Raw genomic sequence first — 13,893 nt, 5'->3', positions numbered from 1 at the left:
ACTGGTGTGCAGTAGTTCATCATTCTAGCTGGTGGTGTCGAAGCTGAGATGAGGTGACCCTCACAGCGATCGCCCAGTGTGTTTATGAGTGGCGCGTCATCCGTCAGTGTCGCCATAAATCACGTCACCTCAGGCAGACGACACGGAACGCACAGACGCACATTTGGACAATTTATCACTGTATGTGACTCACTGTACTGTGAGTGAAGGTGGTGAGGACTGATTCTCTCATTTTACCCACAGACTTTACCAGTAATTGCTGCTACTTTGGAAACGGTGAACAAGGAGATAGGCTACATTATGCTCAGAGAGGGTACACACACCATTGTAATTGTGCTGAAGTGTAATCAACGCTGAATTATGGATCGCTCAAAACTCCCACAAATAGCTTTTTGTTGCTCTAAATATTTCAAATGCATGTGGGTGAGAAAATGTGATCGGTTTGTCAGGAGATGAACTGCCTTCACATTTGGTAAATGGGGAAGGGGATGCGTCACAGTGTACTGACGGCATATACACGGCACATTTTACATAAGCATGCATGCTGGCTTAAATAACAATCATTGTCAAACAAGCACAACTTGGATTTTGTCTTTTATATAATGTCAGTACGTCTGCGTTAAGAACATGTTAAACTTATTTGTGAGTCCGGAAGCTCAATGTCAGGGATGAAGATTTGATTTAAAAGGAAGACACTCACACAAAAACCAATAAAAACTGTTTGCTTAATGTAATGGTTCATTCACCATGCCACAGCCATCAGGCTTTCATCAGTGACTGAGTAGCCATTATGACATCATGTGGCATATCGAACGAACAATTAAAAACTGATTTTTGTTTTATTTTAATGAATGGTTCAGGACAAAAACAAACCAGGTGGACAGAGCACAGAAGCATACCTATACAAAAAGAAATGCATGTGCGACTTAAATAACGCGAACCATAAACATGCCTGCGTTAATTGTTGGCGATGCCCTCGTGGATTGCTTACCGTTTCAACAACGTTTCCAAAATGTAAAATCTAGCTTGACCTGAAATGCTGCTCCCATCCCATGCAATCAAAAACAGAATGGATTTTCTATAGCTGCTCTGACCCATGTTTTGTCGACTACAACTGACGAAAAATGTTCGTCGACTACCCTTTTTCACTGACGAAAACTAAATGGAAACTAAACTAAAACTAAGCTACCATGACTAAAACTGAGACTAAATATATTGACACTTTTGTCAACATTTTAGCCTAAAATGTTAGGAAGGGACTAGTGGACAAGAGATCCAGTAGACTACGACTGAGACTAAAATCAAAACGTGCTGTCAAAATCAACAGTGCTCTGACCCTCACCAAGTAGGCCCTATGAAACCAAACACGCTTTTCACAGCATGACCAACAGCTGGGTGTTAGATTGACCAGTCGCTGCTGCTGCATATGGAGGAAGAAACAGGATACAATCGCACAGGGGAAGAAGACAGAGCCAATCACATGTGTTGCTACGGTTAGATTCCGTTTGGCTGCAGTAGAGTATGTGGTCGAAAAGAGGAAATGAAAAGATGGTGCCGCTAGATAGCCGTGTTGCGCCGTGACTTCCTCTGCGTGTGTGTGTGAGGGTTGTGTTTCATTATTTCTCTGACAACAGCCAGACCGACTCCAGGTCTGACGCCGTTACATTAACCCCGAGGATGTGCGCGACAGTTAATCGAACTAATTGATTTAATCTGTCACAAAAACAAGAATGAATGACATAATAAAAGGCGATTTTCCGTATTTTGGTGATATAAATAAATGAAATGAAAACAAAACAACCCTTCTCGGTTTAATAATTGTAAAAGTAATTGATAGCACAATCGCTAAGAAGGTCATTGATAGTTGCAGCCCTATAGCCCCCTATGCAGGCTTTGTAGGAGTAAGACTTGTGATTTAATGTATACATTTAGACAAGAACAATTATCATTTTATTATTTAGATAGCCTTGCCGAGCCATGAGGCCCATAGGGCAGCTATAGGGGCATATCTGTAGAATGAGGCAGCGTCATGTACAAGTGCACCCCCTGGACATGATGTACACGTACACCCCTGGACATGATGCTACTGTGTCACAGTATACTGTATATATCCATGCGTGAACAACACATGAACTTAGGTTTTGCTGTTGTTGGGCAGAAACCTCCTATATATCATTTAACCTTTTTGTGTTTTTGTTGTAAATTAATTAACGCCCCAATTGATCTCACTACAGCGTCACACAAAAGACCCACACGCTCCAGCTTGTAGATCTGCTACTTTTGCTACTGTACCTCCTGAAAAGTAACAGTTGTGTACATTCCTGTATGCCAGTGGTTCTCAAACCTTTTCATGTCAAGGACAACCCAAAATGATAGTCATTCAGCCTGCGGACCCCCCATTTTGAAAAGATATACCAGGGACCCCCATACGAGAAGATTTTCTTTACGGCTCTAGCAGTGATTTTCAACCATTTTATTTCAAGGACCTCCGGTTTGACATGCATTAGGCTAAGGTCCCCTAATTAATGGAATGTATCTCTGGGACCCCAAGTTGTATTGTAAAATCTAAGTAAATTTAACTCTGAGAGTGTACAAATGGAACCAAATGGACCAATTTGGTTCCATTTGTACACTCTCAGAGTTACTGACCCATAAGAGAGTCCATTTGGTTCCTCAATATCATTTAGCTGGGGAGTGGGGACCAACTGGAACTCCCTCAAGGACCCTTAAGGGTCCCTGGACCCCACTTTGGGAACCACTGCTTTAGCGGCTAAAGGATATGGATAAAGGAATGGCTGTTGTGTAATGACTATAAAGTTTAGCCATTACACAACAGAAATTCCTTTGTGCCATGTCTCGCGGTATTGAATTGGCATTGCAGACGAGAGTGACACTGTCAAAGTGGCCAGAATATTGCAGATAAAGTGGCCTGACAGCACTGCCTGCAACTTAATGTGAAATATCTACGTGCGGATTTCCATACATATCTTTGGCTAATATTCAGTAAAGTGGTCTGTCTGACAGTAGAAAGAAGGCTTTCCGGATGTTGGGCGCGCACGTTAAGTGGGGCACGGCGAGCGGAATGTTAGCTAGACGGCAAGGCAGAACAGCAGGTATACAGCTTGAAATTGCATTGGCACCATCTCTGTCACACAGACAGATGGTGTGGTAAAGATAGCAGCAAACCCTGTCTCCTCTACCACCCTCAGTCACACATAACTGTATCTCGGAGGGAGCTAAGGGACGCTTAAAACTCGTATAATATTCCGTCGCTGCCCATGTATGCATACCCTCTCCAACTTTTGACAAGTCATTCCATAATAATAAACCCAGGGATTCTCATGATTTCCCCCGACTTCCAAAACTCGGGATTCTTTCAGCCGCAGTGATTCTGGTTCCTCAAAAAATAATGTCGCCGCACTCTTCGTACGTCATGCTCTCGAGTCGGGTGAAACACAGCACTCACACACAAAGAGAGATAAGGAAGAATTAAACGGGGACGGCCAACGTGTATATTGCCATGGAAACAGGACAGTTCCTGCGGCGGTCGTTGAAATTAGAAGTTAGGGAACAGATTGGATAGCAGGTTTAGAACTATAACTAACCATTCTTTGTCCCCCTCCACAGCTCTAGTATAGGCTTAATGTTTCACTCAATTTCAATGTGTATTGTTTTTTAGGCTATTAACATCTCTTACAGGCTTTATCAATGCAATGCATCTCCTTGTGTATAACAAAGCCCTTATATTATTGGAAATGTATATGGTTCTGGGGCTTGAGTGCTGCATTTATCCCCACGGGGGGAACCCTCACAACCACCGCCCCCAAAAAAACTCTGATCCTCATCGTATTATACTATATTATACCCCGGATTTCTTCATCTAATCCCTCTCCCCTCTGAGACACTCTGATTTACCTCATCAAATGAACAAAGAGCCAGAGTCATGATTTTATGCTGATGCTATTGGCATTTCTTTAGCCATGTAAATGCTGTTATACCTTTCCTTTTTTTTCCCTCCCAAGAAGATTCCCTCCCCACCCCCTCCCACTATCCTGTTTCGAATTGTATCTTTGATTGTTAAAAAAGGATCCCTGGCTAATAAGACAAATATGCCTTAAAACATTATACTTGCCCTCTACAACTAATATAACACAATAAAAACAGATAGAGAATGTTTATGGTCTAGCCCTATGGAATGTATGGAATGCATATGCTAATACATAACTTAATACTTCCTAGTTCCTACGGTTAATATGAGCATCAAAACAATATTTGAAATCGTTTTTATTACCATGTGCATTCCATACATTCCATAGGGCTGGAGCACACATGGACATAATTACATCATCAACTTAAAATATGTGTTTTTATTTTTACATTTTAGTTATAGAGGGCAAGTATAATGTTTTGAGGCATATTTGTCTTATTAGCCAGAGATGCTTTTAACGTTAACACAACTCCGGGTGTCATTTATAAGAAAAGGAAATTGTTATTTTTTTGAAGTGAAATGCATATAGCCTGTCTGTCACTGATATACTGTGTTATGTATACTGTTAACATTTTCCCCATTTTGTTTAACACTTAACTTGAATTGGGCTTCCAACCCCGATGGAATGATCACCACTGAATCCATTCGAAATGTAAATTACACTTATTACACCCCGATAATATTTACTTAACATGGAATGCAAATGAGTTCACGTAAGCACTTCCTCTTAAATACAGAACACATCTTGTGTTTAATTAACAATGCCTTGTGGGAGGGAGAAGGGCATTAGAGACCAGTCTGAGTGAGAGAGAGACAGCATTAAGTGTTGAGCGTTTCAGCCTCTCTCTCATTCCGCTCTAGTCTTCTGCACACTGTGGGGTAGTGTGGGGTAGTAAATTAGGCCCATCAGTTTACCCTTAGTTTGGTCTTAAGGTTTTGCATACAGATTAAGCTAATTAGAAATGAACATGGCCAAAGGGGGAAATAGGATTGAGCCCATATTCTTCACGAGAAACTGGAGAGTAAAAAAAAAATAGGGGGAAAAAAAAGAATTATTCAAGGATTTTTTTTTATTATGATTACTTTTCTCCATACAAAAATACATAAATAATACAAATTTAGAAAAAATAATAACACAGAGAAGATAGGAGAAAAGGAAGAGGGGAGGGGGGGGGGGGTTGGGTGTGGAGTTGTTTATCACATTCCGAGAACAATCTTACACAGCTTTCTTTTTGTAATTTTTTTTTCATGCAAAAATCATGCGGCCAATTTGTTGATGTAAGTGACCCTGAACCTCGTGGTTTGCTATCTTATTTAAACCAATCAGAGCAGAACAAACATCTTGAGCTCTAGTGTTGATCAGCATTATAGGTAAGAATAGGAGAAGTGAGGGCTATATTATATAGGCTGTTGTTTTTAGCTGTTCAATGTAATAATATGTAGCCTCTGTTTATCTTGTTGTGAATATAATCCCATATAGTACTAGTAGTAGTAGTAGTAGTAGTAGTAGTAGAAGTAGTAGTAGTGTAGTAGTAGTAGTTGTAAGTATGCAGTCAGACTAGTGTATAGTATAAAGAGACAGGCCAGAACAGTATGGAATGACAGGCATATATAGGACAGCATATGTTAACTTCTACCATCTTTACACATGTTATGAATGGTCAGACAAGTGTTAGTCAGTATGTTAACTATAACTAGAAAGAGACTAACTAAAAAAAACATTAACTAACTTTTTAGAACTAACCTGCAGTTTTTAGTGCTGTTTCTAACACTGTTTTCATTTGAACTGTTTTTATTTTTGCTTTTTTGGTTTCTGGTGGGATCTCTCCTTCCATGGCTTCTCTAACGCTCTCCCTTTCTTCCCCGTTGTCTCTTTCTTGTCCTTATAGGAGGTGAATTAGTGTTGCCCATAATAACGGTGGACTCCCTAGACCCCCCGTCCATTGCCACGCGCTACCCGGTAATCCCCTCGCCCCCCACCACCTACCGCCCCTTCCTCACCCTCCTCGAGACCACCAAAGAGTCCCTCCTGCCCCCGCTGCCCAACAATGCCCCGCCCCGCCGCCCCCCGTGCCCCCTGGACCAGGAGGACTGCGGCGGCGACGAGGTGTCCCCCATCGAGGTGTCGGCGTACGGCTCGGGCGAGATGACCGAGTCGGACGACGAGGACTATTACAAAAACTCGCCGCTGGTCACCGACAGGACTGTCCTCCCCCCTCCTCCTCGCCCCCCGGCCGGCGGCGACCCCCACGACACACGCCACTCCTCTCGCCACTCCCCCGGGGGCTCCTCCCCCCGCCCGCCCCTCGCCGGTGCCGCGGGTACCCCCACGGCCGACCCCGCCCAGCCCGGCGCGCCTGCGCCCGGCGGCAACAACAACAACATCCCCGCCGGGAAATTGAACACCCGTGACCAGGTGCTGCTGCCTCCGCCAGCCCACCCCTCCTCGTCCGACCCGGGGCACCGCCGTGGGGCGGGCACGGTGACCTCCTACCCCCCTAACTTCCCCCATGTGCCCTTGACCCCAGACCCCACGTCCCCGGAGAGAGGCCTGCCCGGCGCCGTGGAGGTGCAGCAGTCCAGCAGCACCACGGGCATGGTGGTGGGCATCGTGGCTGCGGCCGCCCTCTGCATCCTCATCCTGCTCTACGCCATGTACAAGTACCGCAACCGCGACGAGGGCTCCTACCAGGTGGACCAGAGCCGCAACTACATCAGCAACTCAGCCACGCAGAGCAACGGCGCCCTGGTCAAGGAGAAGCAGCCCGCCGCCAACGCCAAGACGGTGACCAAGAACAAGAAGAACAAGGACAAGGAGTACTACGTCTGAGGAAGTGGGGGGGGGTAGTCCGTGACATCCGGAGGCAGGAGGCACACTTAGAGGAGAGAAGGAGAGAGAAGGAGAGAGAGGGAGAGAGACATGGCAGTATAAGTTGATGCGTAATACATTTATATATTTCAGTGGCAGTGTCTGTCTGACTCATGATTAATTTCAAAACATCGTTTCGCCACTCCCTGTTGCGTATAGTATAACTTAACCGTGTATAGTATACATTGGTATGCTATTACTCTAACGTAAGTATAAATCACTCTTCATGCGTCATATTTCCGTTCCTCGATGTCTCTGCCAAACGTATATAGTTTCTATCGATTTCACTCACTATGCGACGTGCATGTTTGCGGCAGGACCGGTCAAAGGGAAGAAGGCCGTTATTATAACACCCGTTACACCCAATTTCAAACACATACAGTAATCGTGCCAACAACAAGCTGATAACGCGTTGAAGCAGTATAGTTTTTTCTGGGGTAAGCGTATACCGACTGGTGACTAAAATATCTTGAGCTACTGTAAAGAGCCGCCATCAGTATTCGAGGGTCTGTCTGTCCGCTCGCTGGCATCCCCGAGGCTAGCTAGCGTGAGCTGCCAAGTCGAGAGCACAGGTGCTCAATTATTAGTGACTCAGCGCTGCTCTGTGAAACCAGTATATTGCCAGCTTTACAGAGACGCTGTGTTCCAAAACATCTGTCTGTCTCCATCGGTCACCTCTTTCAAAGTATTCAACGTCTCTGTCTCCCTCGTCGTCGTAACTCTCCCTCTCTCTAGCCCTCTCTCTCCCTCTCTCTCCCTTCCGCTCGTTCACGTGTGTTCTATTTTCTCTCCCCGTCCGTCCGTCCGTCCATCCGTCCAACGAACCGTGCTCGGCAGCCGACGCAAACGTAAACTCTGCTGTGTTTCAAGCATGTAGTATTCATTAATGAAAAAGAGATAAAAAAAATAATGAAATAAACTGTTTTTACTTTCCGTGGGAGTTTCGAAGAAAAGAGAAAAGAAAGTGGAAAAAAATCAATACCGATGACGATGATGATCGATCGATTGATTGATGATGATAACGTAGCAATCATGTGCGATACCGCCACTCTACTCTCGACCAACCCAACGGATGCTGTCTCCTAACGTTTATAGCTGCCAAACCATCTCGAGGTCAAAACTAAGCCCCCTTCTTGGTCGTCCTTTGTTCCAGCAGATTATGTGTCATGTGTTTCTGAGGCTCCCGGCAGCCTCGACCTAGCAGAGGGGCCTGCAGAGAAAACAACTGTCCGTAACAGTTACTACTAATCACAGAGAAACAAGCAGAAAAAACCTCCAGCAAACAAAATGAACTGTGCTCTATATAAATATAAATATATGTATAGACGTTTCAGAAAACCTGTGGAGCTGATTGTGCTGCGCGAATGAAAGAAAGAAAACAAAGCGCGAACGTGCGTGCAGCGCAGATGGACATAAGGATTTCTTGATGAGAGATCGGTTTCACACACACACACACACAACACACACACACAACACACACAAAAACACATGCACACACATCACATACACACACATACACCCCGATGGACAGTACGGCTGATGCAATGCTGCAAGACTCGGTCATTATCGTTGGTGTAGGTGAAGAAACATTCAGAGACGGAGATGTTTTGTTTTTTGTTTTTTTTTAGTTTGCTGTTCCTTTCTTGTTGTTATTTTATTATTATAATTTTCTCCTGAGAAATGAGAGACATTTTATGGAAAATTCTGAGTTGATTTTTGCTGGAGTTCCACTGTGGAGAGAAAGCTACTGTACCTTGCATCTGGAAAATGCAACTGTGTCTTTCGTTTCCCTCCCGTCGTGCAAGCCCAATAACTGGACTGATGATCGCAGCCAATGGGCCGACGAAGCCAGACATTGTTTAAGGCGAACACCCCGCGGGTTCCCTTGAAGATGTACAACAGAACTCTAGTATTCCAATTTTCTCAACTCTATTAAAAAAAAAAAAGAAAAAGAAACTGTACCATGAAAAGAAAAGAAAAATCTTGAGGAAAAAAAAAAAGTTTGTGAAATGTCTAAATATTTGACTCACCCCATTACTATTAAAGAGAAATGTCTTTTCCCTATATCATTACTATTTGGAGAAAAACAAAAAGAAAAACATGACTATGGAAATTGATTCTGGGAAATCTGAAATTTATATGTCTTTTCTTTCTTTTTTTAGGTAATTGAGCAAAAATGTGAATTGGGTTACAACACAAAATCATGCTCCCCCCCCCCCCTCCCCTCCCCCCTCCACCTTCGTCAGAAAAAAAACGTTTTCTCGTTTTTTTGGTCATCCTCATGTCGTCCTTGACACCTCGTTCCACATTCATTCACCTCTTTTTTCTTAGTATGGCAGAACCATGTGTCCATGTGATCCCGCGGGGACCAAGGACCAAGCAGGGTCTATTTGTTCCGTACCATATCCTCCATTTTATATTTGTTATCGTTTTATATCCTACTTCTGTCTATACTCGCTAGAGACAAAAATGGCCGCCATGGTCTGTGAATTCGTTGGCAGGCTCCCCCCCCCCCCCACCCCCCGCTGCAGAGTTTGTTTTCTGGTTTCGGTTCTCTCTCTCCATTTTTCCAGGCATACTCCTCCCACCACCCAGTAACTTCCTGTTCTTTCTAAATGTTATTGTAAAGTGTTCCAGTGAGATGACTCTAAATATGTGTACATTAACAGAGGGGAATACACTTGGTTATATACTTCTTACTCCCTGTGTCCTGTGGTCTGTCCTCTTTTTAATCTGCTCATTACAATAACCAAGAAAGATCTTTCAGGATGCGTTTTAAGAATGCTTATCCCATTTTGACCTGGGAACGATTCTACAATGTCTTCTAAATCCTGACAGTTTTCTGAAAAACCCTATATGTCAGTCGTTCTCAAACTATTTCATGTCAAGGACCCCCAAGATTATGTATAATTGGCTGCCGACCCCCATCTGAAAATGTTGTTCCTGGGACCACCCAGAAGAAAAGATTTGAGTTAAAAACGTTGGCTCTGAAAGAATATATATTCAAAGATTTGCACTACATTATAAAAACGAAATAGCAGACCTACAAGCTCGTAGCGCAGCACTCGGTGCCGCGCTCTGAGCTTGTAGATCAGCAATTTTTCAATAGCTAAAGTATGAAATAAAACACCAAAAGGGGTTCTGGCCAAAAATGGGTTAAGCAGAAATTTGTGGTCTTGTCACCCAATAATCTGCTCTAGCAACGGCGTGCTGAGTCAGCTGATCGAAGCAGACTTGTTTTTCTACATTTTTATCCCACGATTTTGTAACTCAATTTTTTCCATGCAGTGTCAATTACCTATTCTAATGTAATCCTTACACTTCCACTGCCAAGCTGGGGAGAGCAACAGACTTCTCTCACTGCATGAGGCATCTTTTCACCTAACGGGGAGATGGGGAGTTTCACTGGTAGCACGTATAGCGGGTGGAAGGAACACCCCTCCACATTATTCCAATCAGTTCCTTTTTCCCTCCATCAGGCCAGGGGGAGGCATATAGAGGCCGGGATTACTGCATGTTTTTTGTGAGTATCTATACCCTATAGGCGCCGTTCACACCTGAGAGACAGCTGTCTCCTCGGTGTCTCCTGTCTCCTCTGTGTGTCGCACGGCTTGCCATGCATTTCCAATAGGAGTCACGTGGTTTGACTAGACTCCCATTAGAGAACAAGGTTGTCTCGTCAAAGCACATGACTCCCATTGAAAAGGCATTGTGAGCCGCGCGACACAGAGGAGACATCCGTCTCCTTTGTGTGACCGGCGCCTTAGGAGACATAGGGAGAACATGCAAACTCCACAGAAAGGCCCTTTCGTTAACCCCAACTATAGGGTATGCACATGCATAAAGTGAATGGCAAATCGAGTGGAAAAGTGAGTTTAACATCGTTTAACCTCATTTAATACAATCAAATAGGACTTTTCTGTGTGGATGTATGGGCTGTCAAGGCCAGAAAGTAGTTTTTTGCCACTCAGTAGGTGTTACTGCATAACTTCCAGGTATGATGATGATGTCCCACGCATACCCCCTATAGGGTATATGGGCACTGATAACGCGGAGGAGAGAACACACCCGAAGCAGACTTTGCGACGCTCGGCACGGCAACCTGCTGGCTCTGCGGTGCCTCTCACGGCGCCAGTCCGCTTTACGTCTTGGGTTTGAGAACTGGACTTCCTTCCGGATTCCTGGAGTGTGGTAATGGTGCGGGACGGCACCGCTTGATGGTGGATTTGTCTCTGTGGCTGCATGGGTGCATATCAACCTCAAGCCATGGGTAATATTCCATACCTTCAATGAATAAGGGCCCACCCTTCTCCCATTGTTTATATTGTGTTTAGGATCCAAGATGGCCGCAGCACCAGGAGGGGGTGGGGCGGAGGTGAGCGGTTGGGATCGACATATGCCCTTACTGAGCTGCATTCACACATTCAAGACACCTGTCTGGCGTTTGTCTTGTGTCTGTGTTTAATGGCCGCTCCAATGCATTTCCAATGGGAGCCCATATGGTTTGACCAAACATTTTGTTTGATGGGGGGAGGGGGGGGGGGGGGGCAGAACACATCCATCAAAGCTGTGTTCAGACACAAGTCAAGTATCAGACACAAGGCAAGTGTCTTGAATGCAGCCCAGTAAGGGCATATGTCGATCCCGACCGCTAACCTCCGCCCCACCCCCCTCCCTGGTGCTGCGGCCACTCTTATGAGTTCGGTTAAAGGTTTCATGACATTAATTTTCATTAATTTTTATTTTCCATTTTTCTTTTAGGTTTTATGACCTGAACTTTGAACATTTAGTGGATTTTCTGTGTGTGGTATGAAGTTTTCTCTGGGGTTTGGAAATCTTTTGAGCTGCAATGAAAACAGGCAAAACAGTGAAAACAAAACAGTGACATCTGCAGGCAAATCCCATTGACATATGGGATTTGCAGGCTGTGACATCACAAACAGCAGGAAAGTCTGAGCACTTGTTTGGGCCAGAAAACCCCAGACCACAGAAAATCTACTGAATGCTCAAAGTTCAGGTTTTTTGGGTGCAATTGAGCTCAGAAAACCTAAAAGAAATAAGAAGAATTACAAAAACCTTTTTTTACAATATCACAATCCATTTAAGGCAACGCAGAGAACAACATGTGTTTTTCTGCGTTGAGATGATGAATGCTTAAAGGACCACTTCAACACTTTTCAACCTACCTTCATATAATCTGTCCTCACTAATGTTCATTATAAAATGCCACAATGTTATTCCTCTGTCTGTGTCTCATTGGAGGGCTGTGGACAGTTCAGAAACCCGTCCACCAGTGACCTCATCGATGAGGAATTAACTGCCCACAGCCCTCCTCTGAGAGACAGACCGAAATGGTGGTATTTTATCATGAACATTAGTGAAGACCAATTATATGAAGATAGGAAAAGTGGTGAAGTGGTCCTTTAATGTCAAAACACATAATTATGGTACCTTCTCAGACTATTAGGACCCCTTCAGAGCCTTAGATATATGGCTCTGGACCCCTTGAGAGGCGAAGCAGAGACCTCGACTACATATTATATAGCTTTTCTTTTCATTCCATGTCTTCTTTTTTTTTAAGTCTTGATATTAAGAAACAAAATAAATGGAGAGAGAGAGAGAGAGAGAGAGAGAGAGAGAGAGAGAGAGAGAGAGAGAGCTATCCAAATGCTGCCACTGACGGGCGTGGCCATCCCTCCCTCCCTCCCTGTCATCCTCTCCTCATCTCCATCCTGACACTATACACTATACACCTCCATGATATATTAGGAGTACAATAACATTCCATTGTGAATAAAAACGTATTATTATCGTTTTTCATCATTTTTTACCATGGGCTATAGCCCATACCGTACGGCATACTATAGCACGCCGTTTTTCATCATTTTTGAGGATTAAAAAAAAAAAAAAAACAAGGGTTATAGCCCATCGTTTTTTTAATTAAAAAAAAAAAAAATTATCCTCGTTTTTCATCATTTTTGACCATGGGCTATAGCCCATACCGTACGGCATACTATAGCACGCCGTTTTTCATCATTTTTGAGGATTAAAAAATAAATAAATAAAAAAAAACATGGGTTATAGGCCATCGTTTTTTGAATTTTTGAAGATTTGAAAAAAATGAAAAAAAAACAAACATAGGTTATAGCCCATCGTTTTTTGAATTTTTGATTCTTTTTTAATCCTCGTTTTTCATCATTTTTGACCATGGGCTATAGCCCATACCGTTTTTTTTTTTTAATTTTTGAAGAAAAAACAACGTAGTTTTTCATAATTTTTGAACATGGGCTATAGCCCATACCATACGGCATACTATAGCACGCCATTTTTCATCATTTTTGAGGATTTGAAAAAAATGGAAAAAAAAACAAACATAGGTTATAGCCCATCGTTTTTTGATTTTTTTTATTGTATAGCAGTGGCTCACAGCCTCAGCCTGATGACCTCAAAAGTCTCATATCTCCCCTGAGCCATAGGCAGTTGCTTTGGCTTAGTGGTTAAGATGTTGTCCTTCAGTGCAGGTGACCTGTGTTCGATTCCTGGGTGTTACACTCTGATGAACGTGATTCTATGTTCAACTCTTGATTCTTTCAACTTTACTATCTGAAGGCTAACATACAAAAGATCGCTTCAACAGTACAAAGAGGCAGATGTTACTGAGTGATGGTGTAGTAGGGGTTATTCTGCACAGAGAGTTAATTTTCAAATCCCACTCTTCCTAAAGTTTAATGCTAGTTATTGAGCTTCATTTACTGCTATTCTAGCAGTGGCTCACAGCCTCAGCCTGATTACCTCAAAACTCTAATTGTTGTAGTGGTTAAGATGTTGGCTTTCCACGTGGGAGACCAGGGTTCGATTCCCGGCTGTTACCCTATCATATAAAAGAAGACCTCAACAGCGCTAAGAAACATCTGATTAATATGATTCTGTGTTATTTAAACTTTACTAACTGAAGGCTAACGAACAAAAGATCACTTCAAAATGACCAGGAGACTTTGCCTGAGAGTGTCTGACTGATGGTGCAATGGTCTGATCA

The 13,893-nt window shown here is 43.4% G+C and overlaps 2 protein-coding genes across 2 annotated transcripts in view; one reads left to right on the top strand and one right to left on the bottom strand.

Moving 5' to 3' along the window:
* nrxn2b (neurexin 2b) overlaps positions 1-6,818 on the top strand; it is a gene marked incomplete at both ends in the record, with an annotated part of 864,412 nt that extends 857,594 nt beyond the window's left edge. Inside the window, one exon of the mRNA XM_083789063.1 lies at positions 5,878-6,818. Within this exon, the coding sequence (XP_083645189.1) occupies positions 5,878-6,818 (941 nt within the window). The remainder of the gene's footprint in view (positions 1-5,877) is intronic.
* Positions 6,819-11,882: 5,064 nt separating this feature from the next.
* Positions 11,883-13,893, bottom strand: part of rela (v-rel avian reticuloendotheliosis viral oncogene homolog A) — a 285,280-nt gene continuing 283,269 nt past the window's right edge. Inside the window, exon 12 of the mRNA XM_083789064.1 lies at positions 11,883-11,933. The gene's annotated coding sequence lies outside the window, so the exon portion shown is untranslated. The remainder of the gene's footprint in view (positions 11,934-13,893) is intronic.

The sequence above is a fragment of the Protomyctophum parallelum genome (genome assembly GCF_964188405.1).
Source record: "Protomyctophum parallelum genome assembly, chromosome: 18".
NCBI lineage: Eukaryota > Metazoa > Chordata > Actinopteri > Myctophiformes > Myctophidae > Protomyctophum > Protomyctophum parallelum.
This window is presented reverse-complemented; position numbering and strand designations above follow the sequence as displayed.